Here is a 16623-nt window from a genome sequence, read left to right on the forward strand (position 1 = left end):
AGAGCTACTTTGGCAGGGGAAACAGACTTTTCTGTCTTTTAATCATTGAGAGCCTTAACTCCGATTGCAGAAAGGCGTGCAGTGGACAATTCACACAGGGCGTTTCCCAAAATTCATGGAAGTTCCTATTACGAAAAACCATGCATGGAGTTCAAGTAAGGTTTGCGCCAAAATAAACATCTTTTCCGTCCATTTCTTCGTGGACTTCTGGAAGTCCTCTCCTGTCCGCTGAGGAAAGGCGGGAAGGAGGGAGGACGGTCTGAGGGCCGACCCCAGGAGGAATGTTGGCTTTCCAGCTGGGAGGGGGACCAAAGGAGTGAGGTCAAGAAGGGGGCAGGGTGGGGGGAAGAGCGACAGAGAGGCCCGAGCCTTGCCTGGAAACGCTTTCAAAGGCAAGCTGGTGCACTGGTACAGAGAGAGGACGGATTTGGGGGGCCTGGCTTCAACCTCCGTTAGCTGGGATCTTCGGTGAGTCATTCGCCTCCAAGGATTTCTTATCCTTGCAATTTGAACATCTGGCCACGTCAGTGCTCTTCTGCCTGGGCCCCTAGGAGGCCAGTTCCAGGGTCTGGGAAGCTGGGATCCAGCCCGTTGGCTCCTCAGCCAGAGAAATGCTGCTGCCTGCAGCTTCGTGCACTGCCCGCCCACCGACCTCAGCTTGCGTGACAGGCTGGGGCCAAAACAGCTTGAAATCTCTGTGCTCAGTGCCTCGCCTCCCAGCTCTGTCAAGGGCCCTGCCTGCCTGCCTGCCTGCCTTTCTTCTTCCAACGTTTATTTATTTATTTGAGTCAGAGTTACAGGAGGGAAAGATCTTCCACCCACTGGTTCATTCCCCAGATGGCCACAATGGCCAGCGCTGGGCAGGCTGAAGCCAGGAGCTTCCTCCAGGTCTCCCTTGTGGGTTCAGGGGACCCAAGCATTTGGACCAGCCTCTGCTGCTCTCCCAGGTGCATTAGCAGGGAGCTGGATCAGAAGAGGAGCAGCCGGGACTCAAACTGGCACTCCATATGGGATGCCAGCGCCATAGGTGGTGGCCTAACCCGCTGTGCCACAGAGCCAGCCCTGGGTGTCTGCTTTTCTGATTGAACCAGCTCACTCTCAAAGCTAGGAGCTCTCCTCAAAAAAGAAAAGCTGTGGACGCGGGCCCCTGTCTCCCTTCCCCGGCCAGACTATCAGTTCTGAGAAGGGCAACTCTGGGCTTCGGGTTCTTAGCGCCCTGTGACGGGCAGGCAGCTCCGGCCAGAACTAAACTCCTAGATGTTCCACAAAGTTCTGTGGCCGGGTACTCCAACAGTCAGGGCAGCAAAGGGACCATGAGAAGTGTCTCCTCCACCTCGGGGAGTTTTCGCAGGTGCAAACCCCCCACACACACACAGTGGGGTGATGGGGTCCCTGAGCGGCAGGGAAAGTACGTGCACTCCTACATGTGGTCTTTCACTTCACACCACCACCTGTCTCCTCCTTCCTAGTCACTGGTATTCTCACCCTCCTTTCCCCACTCCCTGCCCTTCCAGGGGAAGGCCGTGATCTGACCCTGCCCCGCTCCGGGGCCCTGAGCTGGGGTGCTGGGTCTGGAGCAGTGACATTTCCAGAACATGCATGGCTGACTCAGGCACCAGGGGCCGTGTGCTCGGAGGAGGAGGCGCCCAAAAGGCCCACATGAAGAAGCAAGGGCCCAAGCCAAAGCGCGGTCTCTCCTTACAGCAGGGAATTTGGTCAGCCTTGAGAGAGAGGAGACTCTGCTGTTCCCCACAAGATGGGCGACGCTGGAGGACGCTGGGCTGAGTGCAGTAACGCAGCCACTACAGGACTCACTTGTCTAGGAGAGCCAAGCGCACAGACACTGTGTCAGCGGGACCCTGACAGCCAGGGGCTGGAGAAGGTGGCGACATGCCAGAGGCTGGCGCACCACAGTGGGGATGTGCTGCAGGCCACCGCGGCGCAGGCCCAAAGCCAACTGAGGGTCTGTGTATTTAAGGACCCCTGGGGGACTTCCTGGCTCAGCCCCTGGCAGTGAGTTGGGGCAGAGGGAGTCTTGGAACTCCAGTTCCTCCCACACAGATGCTTCCAGAGCCCTCGCTCCTGGGTCTGCCCCAGGTATCTCCAGAGCCGTGGCTGCCGCCTTTGTCTCCCAGACACGACTCACTTCTCTGTGCACACAGGAGGCCTCGGGTGACATCCGCTCCCTCCCCCCCACCCCACACACTACAATCTGGACAAACCTCGAAGAACAGCTCAATTCATTAATTAGTTTAAAAAAAAAAAAAAACACACAACTCAGAGACGGGCAGATTCAGGGAGCTGGGCCCAGCCTTGGTGAAGCTGTTTATTCACAGGGAGGGCTGCGGGGCTGAGGGCCTCAGGGCCGTGCTGCAGGCATAAGTCCAGGCCTGCAGCTCTGTGCTCTCGCTCTGGGCCTCTCGCCAACTCACCCTGGCGCGGCTAAGGCCGCCGGCCAGGCACCTGAAAGGAAGCGCTGCCTTACCACAAACTCTGGTCCCTGTGTGGCCAGCCTGAGCACAGGGGCGCCCGGGGGAGGTGGGGGAGGAGGACAAGGGCCCAGAGCCCGGGCCGGGCTCCCCTCTTCCTATGGGACCCTGCACCCTCACCCCCATGGGCTTGGACAGGAGGCCCAGACCTGAGAGGCCCCAGAAGTCAGGGAGCGGGGAGGTGTGACTGATCAGGGCCCAGATGGGGTGACAAGGCCAGGGAGGGGAAGGAGCAGGAGGCAGGAGCCAAGTACAGAGGGGCTGGGTGGGAGGGCCCCACCCCCACCCCCACCCCCACCCCCACCCCCACCCCACCCCCACCCCACCCAGGGCAGGTGGTGGTGCTCCTGTGCCCCTGGGAGGCCCCAGAAGGTTCCGGGAGGGAGAAGCTGAACTCACCCGGAGGAATGCGCTTCACCCAGACATGATGTGCTTCACGAACGCTGAGAAAGAAAAGAACAGCCAGCCACAGCTCAGCCCCTCTCCAGCCCTCAGGCCATGCCTGCTGCCCTGCGCATCAAGCCTGCCTGCCACCTGGAATTCCTCCTCTTCCTTGGGGGATTGTGGGAGACGGTGGGAGACAGGAAGAGATCTGATCTCTGCTGTGTCCTCCCTTTCTGCTGATCCTCGACACAGGTCAAAGGAGCTGCAGTGTCCCTACCAGTACCCACATCCTTGAGAAAGGAACCAGCATCACCCCCACTGCTCGGATGAGAAGACTGAGGCTCAGAGAAGGTGGTGACATGGCCAAGGTCACACCACCAACGTCTCACAGAGCTCTCTCCAAAACCCACCCTACTTCTATCACACAAGGATGTTTACTCCCAGGATGGGGCCCCCCAAAGTCCACCTGATGCCTGCATCCTGCTCCTGGACCAGCCCAGCTCAAGCTGCGCCTGCCCTCCTACCCTTGGGTGCCCTGGGGAGCAAGACAAGGCCTGATACCTTCATAGTTGATGCAGCCATTGGCGTCCTCGTGGCCAGCTAACACCTGCTCCACTTCAGCCTCAGTCATCTTCTCTCCTGGGGTGGGGATGTGGAGGCGGGGCTCTTAATGACAGCTGACAAAGGGGGGCCAGGCAACAGCTGAGTGCCCCTGGGTCTGAAGGGCCAAGACGCCCTGGACCCACCCAGTGCTTTATACCAAACACATGCACGGGCTTTGGAGGGTGACGCCAAGAGTCTTGAGGCCCTGCCTGAACTCTGAAGCCTCTCCCTCTGCCTGAGAGCCACAGGGCTCCAGCAATTGGGACAGACAGGACAACACCCCCAAGCCCACCACTCAGGCCTGGCAGCAGCCTCTGCTCTACCAGCCTGCCCTCCTCTCCTCTTCTCTCCCCTCTCCTCCTCTCCTCTCCACTCTCCTCCCCTCCTCTCCTCTCCCCTCCCCTCCCCTCCCGAACCACTCAGGCCTGGCAGCAACCTCTGCTCTGCAGCCTCCTCTCCTCTCCTCTCCCCTCCCCTCCTCTCCTCTCCCCTCCCCTCCCCTCCCCTCCTGAACCACTCAGGCCTGGCAGCAACCTCTCCTCTCCTCTCCCCTCCCCTCTCCTCCCCTCCTCTCCCCTCCCCTCCCCTCCTCACCCCTCCCCTCCTCTCCTCTCCACTCCCCTCCCCTCTTCTCCTCTCCTCTCCTCTCCCAAACCACCCAGGCCTGGCAGCAACCTCTGCTCTGCCAGCCTCCTCTCCCCTCCCATCCTCCCTTCCCCTCCCCTTCCATCCTCCCCTCCCCTCCCCTCCCCTCTCCTCTCCTCTCCCAAACCCTGGTACCTGCAGGGAAAATGCAGCTGGGAGGTTGTTCCTACAGAGCCCAGGGAGATGGCACCTGGACCAGGACGTGGACCCGGGATGCAGGGGCCCATGGATATAGCCCCCCTACCACCACCACCACCAAAATCCGAGCCCTCGGCCCCTCGCCTCCCCTACACAGGCTTCGTCCGAGCCGACTGGCCTACCCAGGGTGGCCAGCACGTGGCGGAGCTCAGCGCCCATGACCGTGCCGTTGCTCTCCTTGTCGAAGACCCGCAGGCCCTCCACAAAGTCCTCGTAGGTGCCCTGCTCCTTGTTGCGGGAGATGTGCTGCAGGATCGGCAGGAACGTCTCGAAGTCCAGCATCTTGGCATTCATGTCTTCAGGCGAGCGGGGGGACAGTCAGAGAAAGCAGTGTGAGCAGGTGCTCAGGAGCAGAGGGCCAAGGCCGGCCGGAGCTGCCCCTGGAGAGGCCTTGGAGACCTCTCCTCTCGCTCTGTTCTCGGTGAAAGGAGTAGAGTAGGCAGAAAAAGGAATTACAGCTCCCCCTTGGCCGAGGGGCTGAGGGCAGCCAGTGGCAGCAGAGTTTGAGAGACCCAGAGGGCCACGCAGCCCAAGCCTGGCAGTCACGACTCGGACTTTTGACGCGGGACAGACGCAGTCACGGAAGCAAACTGATAGGGTTGATGAGAGGACTGTTTGCGTGACGGCATTGGGTCCACTTCTGGAGCCTGCTGCCTGCAGCAGCTCTGAATCCACCATTTTTATCAGTTTGCAGTTCTCTTGTGAATAGCACCTTTCTCCCATGCTGCAGTGTGGCACAAGCTTTAGTTAAATAAATGTAGGCCACCTTTAAATACTACCAATATTGGCGTTTCTTTCATAGCCTCCCAGGACCCCTCCAAAATGGAAGTGGCCTAGATTATCTTCTGACTTCCAGGAAGTCCTGCTGGGGCCACCAAAGCCTACCGGTTTCAGGGCAGGTGCGAGAGAGGCATCATCAGAGGGCTAACCTTGAGTCTGCTCGAGCCTCTAGTAAATAACTTGCCAAGGTCGTTGCCCTCACCACTGTTAGAAACAAATGATCCGGGACACAACTCACGAGGGTCACAGCACTGTGACTGACACCTTGACCAAGGCCTGCTGGGTTGGGAGTGGGGACGGGCATTGGCTACAGGTTCCCAGGCAGCCAGCTGCGTGCCCAGCACCCTGGTCAGGGCAGCCAGAGGAAGACAATGAAACAACAGGGGTTTGCTCCTACTCCACCAGGAGCTCCCAGCCTCAGCAGGGAAACAGCATAGCCCAGTCCACACTCTTCTTCTTGAAGTGCCGAGGCTTCTAGATAAATCTCACAACAGAACTGGGCTGACCTGGGGAAGGGAGGCTGGTGCTGAAGGGGGAAGAAAGAGTGAGGTTGATGGGGGGACAAATCGAGGGGCCGGGGGGCTGGGGGCCAAGGCCGGGAGAGGCCATTCCTGCACTGACCTTCGGGCTTGGGCTTGCCCAGGACACGCAGCACCTCGGTGTTGGTGGGGTTCTGGCCCAGGGCCCGTAGCACGTCCCCGCACTGCCCGTAGGTGATCTTCATCTCGCCAGTTGGGGTCCGGTCAAATAGAGAAAAGGCCTCTTTGAACTCTGCAGAGAGAAGACCCAGCTGCAGCCCCTGGCCCCGAGCGAAGGCAGTAGCTGGGGCCGATCAGCCCCCACCCCAGCTCAGCCGCAGGTCACTGCTCGTCGAAGCACGGCAGCCATTGGCCCAGGCTCTCCCAGGAACCAGCTTCTGACAAGGGAAGCGGCAGTCTGATGCCTGCACGGCCCAGCACTGGGCTGGCATCTCTCCCATCAGCTGGTTGCCACATACTTCAAGTGTTTCACCTTGTTCCACCCTTCCCACCCCCACCCCCACCTCCTCCTTTAGGTGAGGTTCCTCACTGTGGAAAAGGGCAGAGAAGCCAACAGCAGCCGCGCAGGAGTGAGGATTCCTGGGGACTCATCTCGGCTCCACCTCTGGAAGCAGGCTTGGGTGGCTGGGTCTGTGTCCTTGTCACACGAAGGGAGTCACAGCTCCGCCCCACCCCTCCCTGTCCTGGGAGCATCAAAGGAAGTGGCAGTATGGGAGGCAGTGGGACAGTGACAAGACCTGCTGGAAAGTCGACCATGACCATTGCTGCCCGTTCCAGGCGGACAGAGGACTCCCAGGCCAGACGAGGTGACATCGTGGCAAGGCAGACAATCCTAGCTCTGCCATGGGCCTGCCTGCAGCCTTGGACAAACTGCTAAGCTCTGTGGGTTCTCAACTTCCTACCTCTCTGCGGGGACGCGATGCCCCCTGGGGTAGGCGGCAGCCAGGTCACCAAGCAGGCCAAGCGCAGTGTGCGGCACATGGTAAGGGAGCTGACCGCCACGTTTCCTACATCTGCCGCCAGCTCAGGGCTGCAGAGTGGGCTCCCCACGCGGGCGAGGGCAGGCAGCCAAGGGGCAGGCCAGGCAGCCAAGGGGCAGGCCAGATTCAGATGCTGCTTGGTCCTTCGCACCAGTTCAGCAGTAGGGATCGCGTGGACCAGAGCGGCACCGGAGCTGCCTTCTGCTGCCCACAGAGCAGAGCTAAGCAGATTAACCACATAAATCCAAGAAATGTGTGAACCACGTAGGAGAGAAGCTGCTCCCAGCACTTGAGAGAAATACTTCATACCCGCGAGGCGGCATCAGAATGATTTACAAGTCATTCCATGTGGCTCAGCAGATCCAGACCTCAACTCCAACTCCTGATTAAACGCCACAGGACTTTAGACGACATAAAACCTCACACCTTTCACGTGACTGAATGACTTCACATTCCATTTCCACTGCTTATTAGCTAAGTGACCTTGGGCAAGTAAATATTTAACCTCTATAAATCTCTTCTCTTCCGTAAGGTCCTCCCTCACAGGGTCTTTAATTTGTATTCAAATTAATGCAGTAATGTGGTTAAGCACATTGTGTATGGAATACAATAACGTATGTAAAAGTCTGAACATAATTTCTACAGCACACAGTAAATGGTAGAACGATGTTGTGAGTACTCTCTTGCTGACTTTAACCCCAGTTCTGTCACTCAACCATGTGACCAGGGCCAAGTCACTGAGCCTCACCAAACCTTTGTAAGAGGGAAATAATATCCATCCGACAGTCTTGTTATAAGGATTTAATTTTTAGCTTCAAAAATAATCCACACTTTTTAAATCCGCCACGAATTCAGCGCTCAACAAACACACATGTGTTAGCTGAATCTGAATTTAGACCTTCAGTCTTTACTTTGTTCAGAAAAGCGAGGTCAGATTACTGATAAAGGTGTCTCCTCATACGGACCACAAAGTGATGCTCAACAGGAGGATGGGACTGGAGGAGACGGCAAGAAGCCCGCCCCAGGCTCGGAGAGGGTAACTGCACCTCATCGCCTAACTCTGCCTCATCTCATAAAATCCTCATGAATAAACCAATGCAGATGTCACTTCTGACCAACTATTGAGAAAACCAACAAAATTCTGGGGGGTTGGGGGGATGGGGAGAAGAAGTTTGCTTGTTGTATCGACTCATGTGCCAGTCTGTTTCTCAGCCTGCTGGGAAGTGTGGGATACACCAGAAAACTGAACATTTGGGGTAAGTGTTTGGCCCAGCAGCTAAACCACCTCTTAGGACACCCGAACCCCATAGCAGAGTGCCTGGTTTGAGTCCTGGCTACTCGGCTTCCAGTTAATGCATACCCTGGAGGGAAGCAAGTGCTGGCTCAAGTACTTGGGTCCCTGTAACCCATGTGGAAGATCTGGCTTGAGTTTTGGGCTCCTGGTTTTGGCCTGGCCCAGCCCTGGCTGTTACAAGCATTGGGGAGTGAACCAGTGGATTAAAGACCTCTCTGTGTCTGTTCCTCTCTTTTTTCTTTTTGTCACTCTTGCTCTCTCACTCGCTCTCTTTCTCTCTGTCTCTGCTTTTCAAATAAAATAAAAATAAATTTAAATTTTTTAAAATATGAAAGAAAAGGAGTGCTGAAGTTTAGGACTAGCCCCAGGTGATCTGGAGGTGTCAGAGGTGGTGTTCCTGAGCCCAAGGAAACTTGTTCTCAATTCTCTGCCCACACGAGCAGCAAGTCCCAGGATGGGACCCCCTTTGAGAAGCATATGAAAATCTGGACAGGAACCAGAGCAGGAAATCAGGGTTAAAGGCTAGTTCCTGGGGGCCCGTGCTGTAGCGGCCTGGCATCCCATATGGGCGCCAGTTCGAGACCCAGCTGCTCCACTTCCAATCCAGCTCTCTGCTATGGCCTGGGAGAGCAGTAGAAGATGGCCCAAGTCCTTGGGTCCCTGCACCCGTGTGGGAAACCCGGAAGAAGCTCCTGGCTCCTGGCTTCGGATTGGCGCAGCTCCGGCCGTTGCAGCCATCTAGGGAGTGAACCAGCAGAAGGAAGACCTGTCTCTCTCTCTCTCTCTGCCTCTCCTTCTCTCTGTGTGTAACTCTGACTTTCAAATAAATCTTAAAAAAACAAACAAACAAACAAACAAACAAACTAGTTCCTGGGACCAGTGCTGTGGTGTAGTGGGTAAAACTGTCGCCTGCAGTGCTGCCATCCCAACATGGGAGCCAGTTCGAGTCCTGACTGCTCCACTTCCCATCCAGCTTTCTGCTATGGCCTGAGAAAGCAGTAGAAGATGGCCCAAGTCCTTGGGCCTCTGCACCCAAGTGGGAGACCCAGAAGAAGCTCCTGGCTCCTGGCTTCGGATCAGCGCAGTTCCAGCTGTTGTAGCCAACTGGAGAGTGAACCAGCAGATGGAAGATCTCTCTCTCTTTCTCTGCTCTCCTTCTCTCCCTGTGTGTGTAACTCTAACTTCCAAATAAATAAGTAAATAAATCTTAAATAAATAAAAAATCTTAAAATAAAAAAAAGCTAGTTCCTTTGAGGGGGTCAAAACACATAACAGAACCTGGGGCCACGTCACCCAGAGGCTAGAAGGCTAAGCAGAGACTTGGTAACCATCTCCAGACAGCTTGAAGTGTCCCGAGGGTGCTGGGTAGACTCAAAGTGTCTGAGCTGAAAAGAACCTCATTTTGCAGATAAGAAAAGTGAGATTTAAAGAAGTGACTTGCCCGGCCGGCGCCATGGCTTAACAGGCTAATCCTCCGCCTTGCGGCGCCGGTACACCGGGTTCTAGTCCCGGTTGGGGCGCCAAATTCTATCCCGGTTGCCCCTCTTCCAGGCCAGCTCTCTGCTATGGCCCGGGAAGGCAGCGGAGGATGGCCCAGGCCCTTGGGCCCTGCACCCGCATGGGAGACCAGGAGAAGCACCTGGCTCCTGCCTTTGGATCAACGAGATGTGCCGGCTGCAGCGGCCATTGGAGGGTGAACCAACAGCAAAAAGGAAGACCTTTCTCTCTCTCTCTCTCTCACTATCCACTCTGCCTGTCAAAAGAAAGAAAGAAAGAAAGAAAGAAAGAAAGAAAGAAAGAAAGAAAGAAAGAAAGGAAGAAGGAAGTGACTTGCCCTAAGTTATACAGGTGGATTTAGGGCAAATATCATATTTAGGGCAAATATATTTAGGGCAAATAACATATCGCAAATAACGTTCTTTCCACCACAACTCGAAAAACCATCATCAGCTTCACCAAAGAGCAGAGGAAGGAACAGCAGGGGTACAATTAAAGAAGAAGCAAGTCTAACCCACCATAAGGAAAAATGTCTTCAAGGTCAGAGGGATGAGGGCTTCACAACTCCCAAAAATTTTCAGGAAGATAAGCGGCCGCCAGCTGTCCCAACTGGCTTTGACTAGGATTCTCATTTAGGAAATAAAAAATTTTAACCAAAAAAAAGTTTTTTTAATCATTACTTGTTTTTCCACTAGTACCATTGTGTTTGCATATTTATATAAGTATATTTTTAACTAAATGCATTAAAATTAAGGATTTCATAGCACTCCTAAAATGATCGACTGAAATTAAATAACCACAGAGTATTATAAAACAGCTATATTCAGTTCACTAGGTTCAAAATGCATGTGCCAGTTTTCACGCTCTATTTGCAAGTAAACTGGTATATCATTTTTGGAGGGTAACTTGGCAATAACTATTATCATTTATTATTATTATTATTATTATTATTATTATCCTTATTACTGTTAAGACAGAGACAGAACTCCTGCTGGTTCACTCCCCAAATGCCAACATTCTCCAAGTGCCAAAGCTGGGGAGCCAAGAGCTCAATTCAAGTCTCCCATGTAGGTGGCAAGGAGACAACTACTTAAACCATAGCCACTGCCCACCAGGATCTACACCAGCAGGAGACCGAATTCCTGAGCCAGAAAAGGGTCTCAAACTCGGGTACTCCACCATGGGATGCTGGTGTCTTAACTATTAGACTAAATGCCTGATCTTTTTTCCCCCATTTTGTTTATTTTTATTTTTTTAAAGATTTATTTATTTATTTGAAAGTTGGGGAAGAGACACAGAGATCTTCCACTAGCTGATTCTACCCAGCTACCAGATGGCCAGCGTTGGGCTGATCCAAAGCCAGGATCCAGGAGCTTCTTTCGGCCTCCCACGTGGGTGCAGGGGCCCAAGGACCTGAGCCATCTTCTACAGCTCTCCCAGGCCAGAGCAGGGAGCTGGATCAGAAGCGGCGCAGCTGGACAAGGACCGGCACCTACATGGGATGCAGATGTTGCAGGCGGTGGTTGTGCCCACTACACCACAACGCTGGCCCCAGTATTACAATTTAAAATTCACATATCGGGCAGCACTGTGGCGCAGTGGGTTAAAGCCCTGGCCTGAAGCGCTGGCATCCCACATGGGCCCTGGTTCTAGTCCTTCCAATCCAGCTCCCTGCTCTGGCCTGGGAAAGCAGTAGAAGATGGCCCAAGTGTTTGGGCCCCTACATCCATGTGGGAGACCCAGAAGAAGCTCCTGGGTCCTGGCTTTGGATCAGTGCAGCTCCGGCCGTTACGGCCATTTGGGGAGTGAACCAGCAGATAGAAGACCTTTCTCTCTGTCTCTACCTCTCTCTGTAACTCTGTCTTTCAAATAAATAAAATAAATCTTAAAAGAAAAAAATTCACATATCCTTGGACCCACTGCTAGGAAGGGCACCTGGGGAAAGCATGTTGACATCCTTCAACAGGAAACAACCTGAAGGTCCACCAATAGAGTCTTGATTAAATAAAAATGCTCCAACCATGTGGGAGGATCTATATGATTGTTTAAAAGAATAAGGTGGAACTCTTTGTGTTAATTATGAAAATATATACAGATACGATTACTAAATATTATTTATTACCAAGTCCAAATACATATATTTAATAAAAAGTACAAAACAGTATTATCACATGGCTTGATTTGTGTAAGCTTCAGACATGGTATATATATAACTCCTAGATGTCACTATACATGGTCCATGAAGACCTGTTAGCAACGGCTGTCCGTGGAAGATAGATCAGCCTGATAGAAGCATTTCTGCGTTTCATTGTTCACTTTTAAGGATTTTACGTTTGGCTGTTTTGTTTGTAAAGTCACGTGCACTCACCCGTTTCACTTCAGAAACAGTGTGCGTCTTAGAATGAAGGCATTGAACCAAGTGCTCATTCAAGGTCCCTCCCAAGCTCTGTGGTTATATATTCAGGTGGCATTTGCAGGACAGAGGGATGAGCTGCAATGACCATGACCCCTGCTGTACACCTGGGGACACATAGCTCTCACGTGATGAAATATCCCAAATGCCAGACGCCTACCAAAGAGCAGCTGAAGGGGAGAGTGGGGGATCTCGAGGCGTGTCCTGAAGCTGCACTTAACACTACACCGCACACGACCGAGACATCCTCAGGCGTCCCATCGCAGATGGAGAAGAGCTGTGGATGGCCATCACGGGTAGACTAGCGCAGCCACTGGTCCCTGCTGGCCCTGCCTACTGGGTGAGCACCTTGGCAGACTTCACGCCCAGGGCGGGAAAGCCGGAACCCCAAGGCAGGCCTTCCAGAAGCAGGGGCTTCCAAATACCCCGGGGAGACTTTCAGGCTGAAGGGAAGAAAAGGCACTCGTATTTGCTGCGACGTCAGCAGCCTGGCGCAGTGGTGGAAAACACAGATCTGGAGTCTGACTGCCTGAGTCTGTGTCCTGGCTCCACCACCGACTGCTGTGTGAGCCTGGGCAGCTGGCCCCATCTCAGCGTGTCTGCTTCGTCACCCATCAGATGGAAGTGGTAATAGTTGCTCGTAAATTAAACAAGCTAAATCATGTGAAGTGTTTAGGACGATGCCCAACACACAGTCAGAACTCCGTGTGGGTCTGCTGTCATGAGGATGGGAACGATTATTCCTACGTGGAGAGCACCTGCTTCCCGTCCTCTTCCTCCTCCTTCTCTGGGAACTACTCCAAGGGGCAGCAGTGTTAGCCATACTCACCCTCGATCTGGTCCGCGGTGAAGTCTATCTGTGGGGAGAGAAGAGAGGGTTAGGGGGGCACTGCTGCAGGCCTTCCGTGGGAAGCCAAACCTCCAGCCGGCCACTGATGAGGGCGGAAGGAGTCCCTGATGAACAGATCCCAGCCGCCCCACTCTCCACACCACTCGTTAAGGGATGGCTCTGGGTAAGATGAAGAGAGAGAGAACTAACTATTCTAGGTAACTTGAGGACCTACACTGAAGCCCTATTGAAACTCCAAGGGTCAGAGATAAAGCTCTCACCTTGCCAGCCAAAATCACCCTCACCCTGCTGCCTGTCCCCAGGCCACATTCCTCTCCCACGCAGGCTATATTTCCCCGCGCTGTGGGCAGCCACCACTCCCCACCCGTGGACTCTCTTCTTCCACTTGATGCTGACTTTAGGTCCACTTATCTCACTGAAGCCTTCTCTCATCCCATTCCACCTCGGCCCCGCCTCAGCCCATGTGCACCCTGGGATAGCCGGGGTAATCTGTCTGGTCTGCCAAACTTCAGATTTCTTTTCTAGTCGTGCCATGGTGTGTGCTCGGTCTCCTGGAAACCAGGGTCCCCAGCGGGCAGAGATTTTTGTCACTGAAATGCTTGTCATATAATAGGCACTCAACAAGTAAATGTTGAATGAAGGCATAGATTTTGGATTTCTTCCATAATACAAAATAATTCAACACTGAGTACACAAAAGGAAAGAGGCAGGCTCTGAAGATGGATGCCGATGACCAAGCATGAGTCAGCACTTTAATTTGGGATCCTGCGCTCCTCTGTTCCCTCATTGTCCTGATTCGCCCCACCCACCGCATCTCCTGTCCGCTGGCTGCTGCTTGGACCGTCCCGTCTCTCCTCTCCAAGCTGACCTCTGCTAGGGAGGGCCCCTGGGGTTGCAGGTGTGGTCAGACTGGGAAGGAAACTAACTGTGCCCAGGAAGGGATGCTTTTGCCCAAGGTGGCCAGGAGCTAAGAAGTATAATAATAAGGAAAACGGCTCTCACAAAAGATACCACTTCCATCTGGCAGATGCAGACATGGAAGAGAAGATTACCATTGGGGCAAGGAACTGGAGAGGTGGGTGGACAGAGAAGTGTTACGGGCCAAGAGGGGAGTGCCTGTCCCACGTCAGGAGCCCGTAACTGGGTCGATGCCAGGAGCCAGGCGTGGCAGCGTGCTGCAGGCATGCATGGTCCTCCAGCAGAACAGGGCAGACAGAAGGGCGGCGAGGGAACTGGAGGCAGACAGAGCGGCTTTGCATGCCAGGCTCTGCCCAGAGAGCAAGTGATGAGTGTTCTAGGAAGTCTTCAGGCACTTTCACAGTCTTACCATAGCCTCGGTTTCCCCAGAGTGAGCCATACCCAACCTCAGGAATGAGGCAACTGACTCCATCTCCTGGCCAGGCCAATTCTGCTTAACTCCTGCCCTTGGTGGGGACTGCCAGGGCTCAGCCCCAAGTCCTTAGCGCAGTAAATGTGGGGCATCCCTGCTGGGGGTGTGGGCGGGAATCCTGAGAGGGCCAGGGAGGGCCACACAGAGCTCTGGGTTCGAGTTTCTCTGCCTGCATCTCACACGCCCTTATTCTGACCAGATTCCTCACCACCCCCAGTCCACGCCTGAGTTCAGCTCCCGCGGGGCCCACCACTCCCAGCCCGTTATTAATAGTAACCACCTGGCCACTTCATTCTGGTGCCAGCACTTAAAACTGCTTGTCTGCAGGGGCCTCGGACGCCTTCCCCTGCGGCCCACTCCCTCCCAGCTCCATTCCTTCAGCAGCTGGGCCTGACAGCGGGCAGGGCCCAGAGAGATCCAGGGGGAGGAATGCTCTGGTGTAAGGGGAGCCAGGCCGGACAGAGGATAGAGCTCAGGAGGCAAACGGGACCAGGCTAGAGGCCGCTCTCAGCCTGGGCTGGGCTGGGCCAGTCCTCTGCATCCTTCAGAGATCACAGGAGGGACCCACCTGCGCAGGGAGGAAGAGAAGAGGGACCCAGGTGCCCCTCACCTTGCCTACGCCTCCTTTCCCAGCCGCCCGCACCCACTGTGAGAGCTGGTAAAGGAGGCCTTGCCAGGCCCCCGCGCCTGGGGAACGTGCACCCTGCCCGTTGGTAGCCATTAGCGAGCGTCTGCACACTCCTCCAAGACAAAGCGCAGCCTCCTTTCTTTGCTATCACAGTCCCCACCTTCCAAAGGGTGAGCCCTTGGTTAACTTAATCTCTCACCATTCCCAACTCTGCCAGGCAAACCCGGATGGCAGAGCAGGGCCTCCCAAACAGGGCACCAAGCTGCTGTTGAGGGAAAATGCCCGCGCCCCGAGCTACCCCGCATCAGCCCCAGTTCCTGCTCAGTTGCCCCGGGACAGGGATCTGGGGCGTGGATGCCAGGGTCTTCATCCCCATCCCCAGGCAAATTCCCGCCCTCCAGGGCAAACACGATGCTGAGCGTCACCCCACCACCATCCCTGGAGCTGAGCCTCACTCACCTTTACACTCTTGGGGTCAAAGGCAAGATCTCTGGGGGGCTCAGGAGCTGATGCAGGGGCCGCAGCAGGGGCTGTCGCTGGGGCTGGCTTGGCTGCCTCCTTCTTGGGCTCAGGCTTCTTGGGAGGCATGCTGTCGCAGGATCGCTGGTGGAGATGGGACCTAGGAAAGATGCACACGATGTGGCGCCTGGCGGATGAGATGGGAGACGGGGCCGCCTCCCTCCCCTTTTATCCTGGGCAGGAGCCCCCACAGAGGGGCTGGGTGCGAGCAAGACAACTGCTGCTGACTATAAAAGGAAGAAACACCAGCAGGGCACAGCTGACAACTGTGCATTGTCACCAGGTTGGGGGCTACACCCCCCTTCCCTCCTCATTCCTCCTGGCCTCCACCTCTGGGACAGGCTGACGCCCTCCCGCCAATCGGCAGACACCCACAGGGGCCAGGCAAACAGACCCTCTCAAAACTGCCAGTGCAGCCAGAGAGATGAGCTGACCCGAGCAGCTGATAACCCTCACGCAGAGCCCAGCAGAGGCTGCGGCTTTTTTTAGCCCCTCCTGAGCAGAGGCAGCCCACTGCACATTCCTTTCAAGCCAAGAGCCTTTAAGCTGAGAGCCACTTTGGGCGCTGCGCTCTGCCCGGAGGCTCAACTCCCAGGCATGGGGCCCTGAGGCGGCAGCTGGTCCAGCAGCCCACACGGTCCTACACCCTCCCCACCCTCAGGGCCAAGGCTTCTATATGCCAGAGCAGGCATCCCAGGAACTCCTAGATCTTCCACCCCACCCCCAACAGCCATTCATGCTATGAATACTGTGCACTTAGCATGTGCCTAGGGGGACCTGAATGAGAAGCAGAGAGGTGTGGCAGAAACTGAGGACTGGTTTTTACTAGATAACTAATTCATTTTGTGCACTGGAGAGTGTGAGAGTGTGTGTGGTGCCTACTGGGCACCATTAAGCACTAATCATATCGAATCTCACTAAATCTGCACCACAATTCTAGAAGGCAGATCTCTATTTTTTTTTTTTTATTTTAATTTGACAGGTAGAGTTATAGACAGTGAGAGAGACAGAAAGGTCTTCCTTCACATTGGTTCACTCCCCTAATGGCCGGGGCTGTGCCGAGACGAAGCCAGGAGCCAGGTGCTTCCTCCTGGGTCTCCCATACGGGTGCAGGGACCCAAGCACTTGGGCCATCCTCCACTGTACTCCCGGGCCACAGCAGAGAGCTGGACTGGAAGAGGAGCAACCGGGACTAGTACCCGGCACCCCGAATGGGACTAGAACCCGGGGTGCCGGTGCTGCAGGCGGAAGATTAGCTAAGTGAGCCATGGCGCCGGCCGGCAGAGCTCTATTATTACTCCCATTTTACCCAGGCAGAAATGGAGGCGAGAAGTGACGGAACAGCCTGACAAAACCACTCAAATAATTAGCCATGAGCTGGAACCCAAGTGTGCCTCCTTCTGCAGTTTCTACG

At 54.9% G+C, this 16623-nt stretch overlaps 1 protein-coding gene across 1 annotated transcript; it reads right to left on the reverse strand.

Moving 5' to 3' along the window:
* Positions 1–2302: 2302 nt before the first annotated feature.
* MYL4 (myosin light chain 4) lies at positions 2303–15330 on the reverse strand. Its single transcript, XM_062216326.1, has 7 exons — positions 15150–15330; positions 12652–12679; positions 5721–5870; positions 4442–4615; positions 3435–3512; positions 2889–2932; positions 2303–2463 (listed from the first exon to the last, which is right to left on the reverse strand). Exons 1-6 carry the CDS (start codon positions 15276–15278, stop codon positions 2904–2906), a joined length of 588 nt encoding a protein of 195 aa, XP_062072310.1. The 5' UTR covers positions 15279–15330; the 3' UTR covers positions 2303–2463; positions 2889–2903.
* Positions 15331–16623: the final 1293 nt, after the last annotated feature.

The sequence above is a fragment of the Lepus europaeus genome, chromosome 18, assembly GCF_033115175.1.
Source record: "Lepus europaeus isolate LE1 chromosome 18, mLepTim1.pri, whole genome shotgun sequence".
Lineage (NCBI taxonomy): Eukaryota > Metazoa > Chordata > Mammalia > Lagomorpha > Leporidae > Lepus > Lepus europaeus.

What these genes read in the sequence shown, in the direction of transcription:
- MYL4 (XM_062216326.1), bottom strand. Translation starts at nt 15,278, where the DNA reads ATGCCTCCCAAGAAGCCTGAGCCCAAGAAGGAGGCAGCCAAGCCAGCC. An exon ending in TTGACCCCAAGAGTGTAAAG is followed by an intron (nt 12,680 to 15,149) that starts GTGAGTGAGGCT and finishes CTCTCCCCACAG; the next exon opens with ATAGACTTCACCGCGGACCA. An exon ending in GGGCAAGCCCAAGCCCGAAG is followed by an intron (nt 4,616 to 5,720) that starts GTCAGTGCAGGA and finishes GCTCGCCTGAAG; the next exon opens with ACATGAATGCCAAGATGCTG.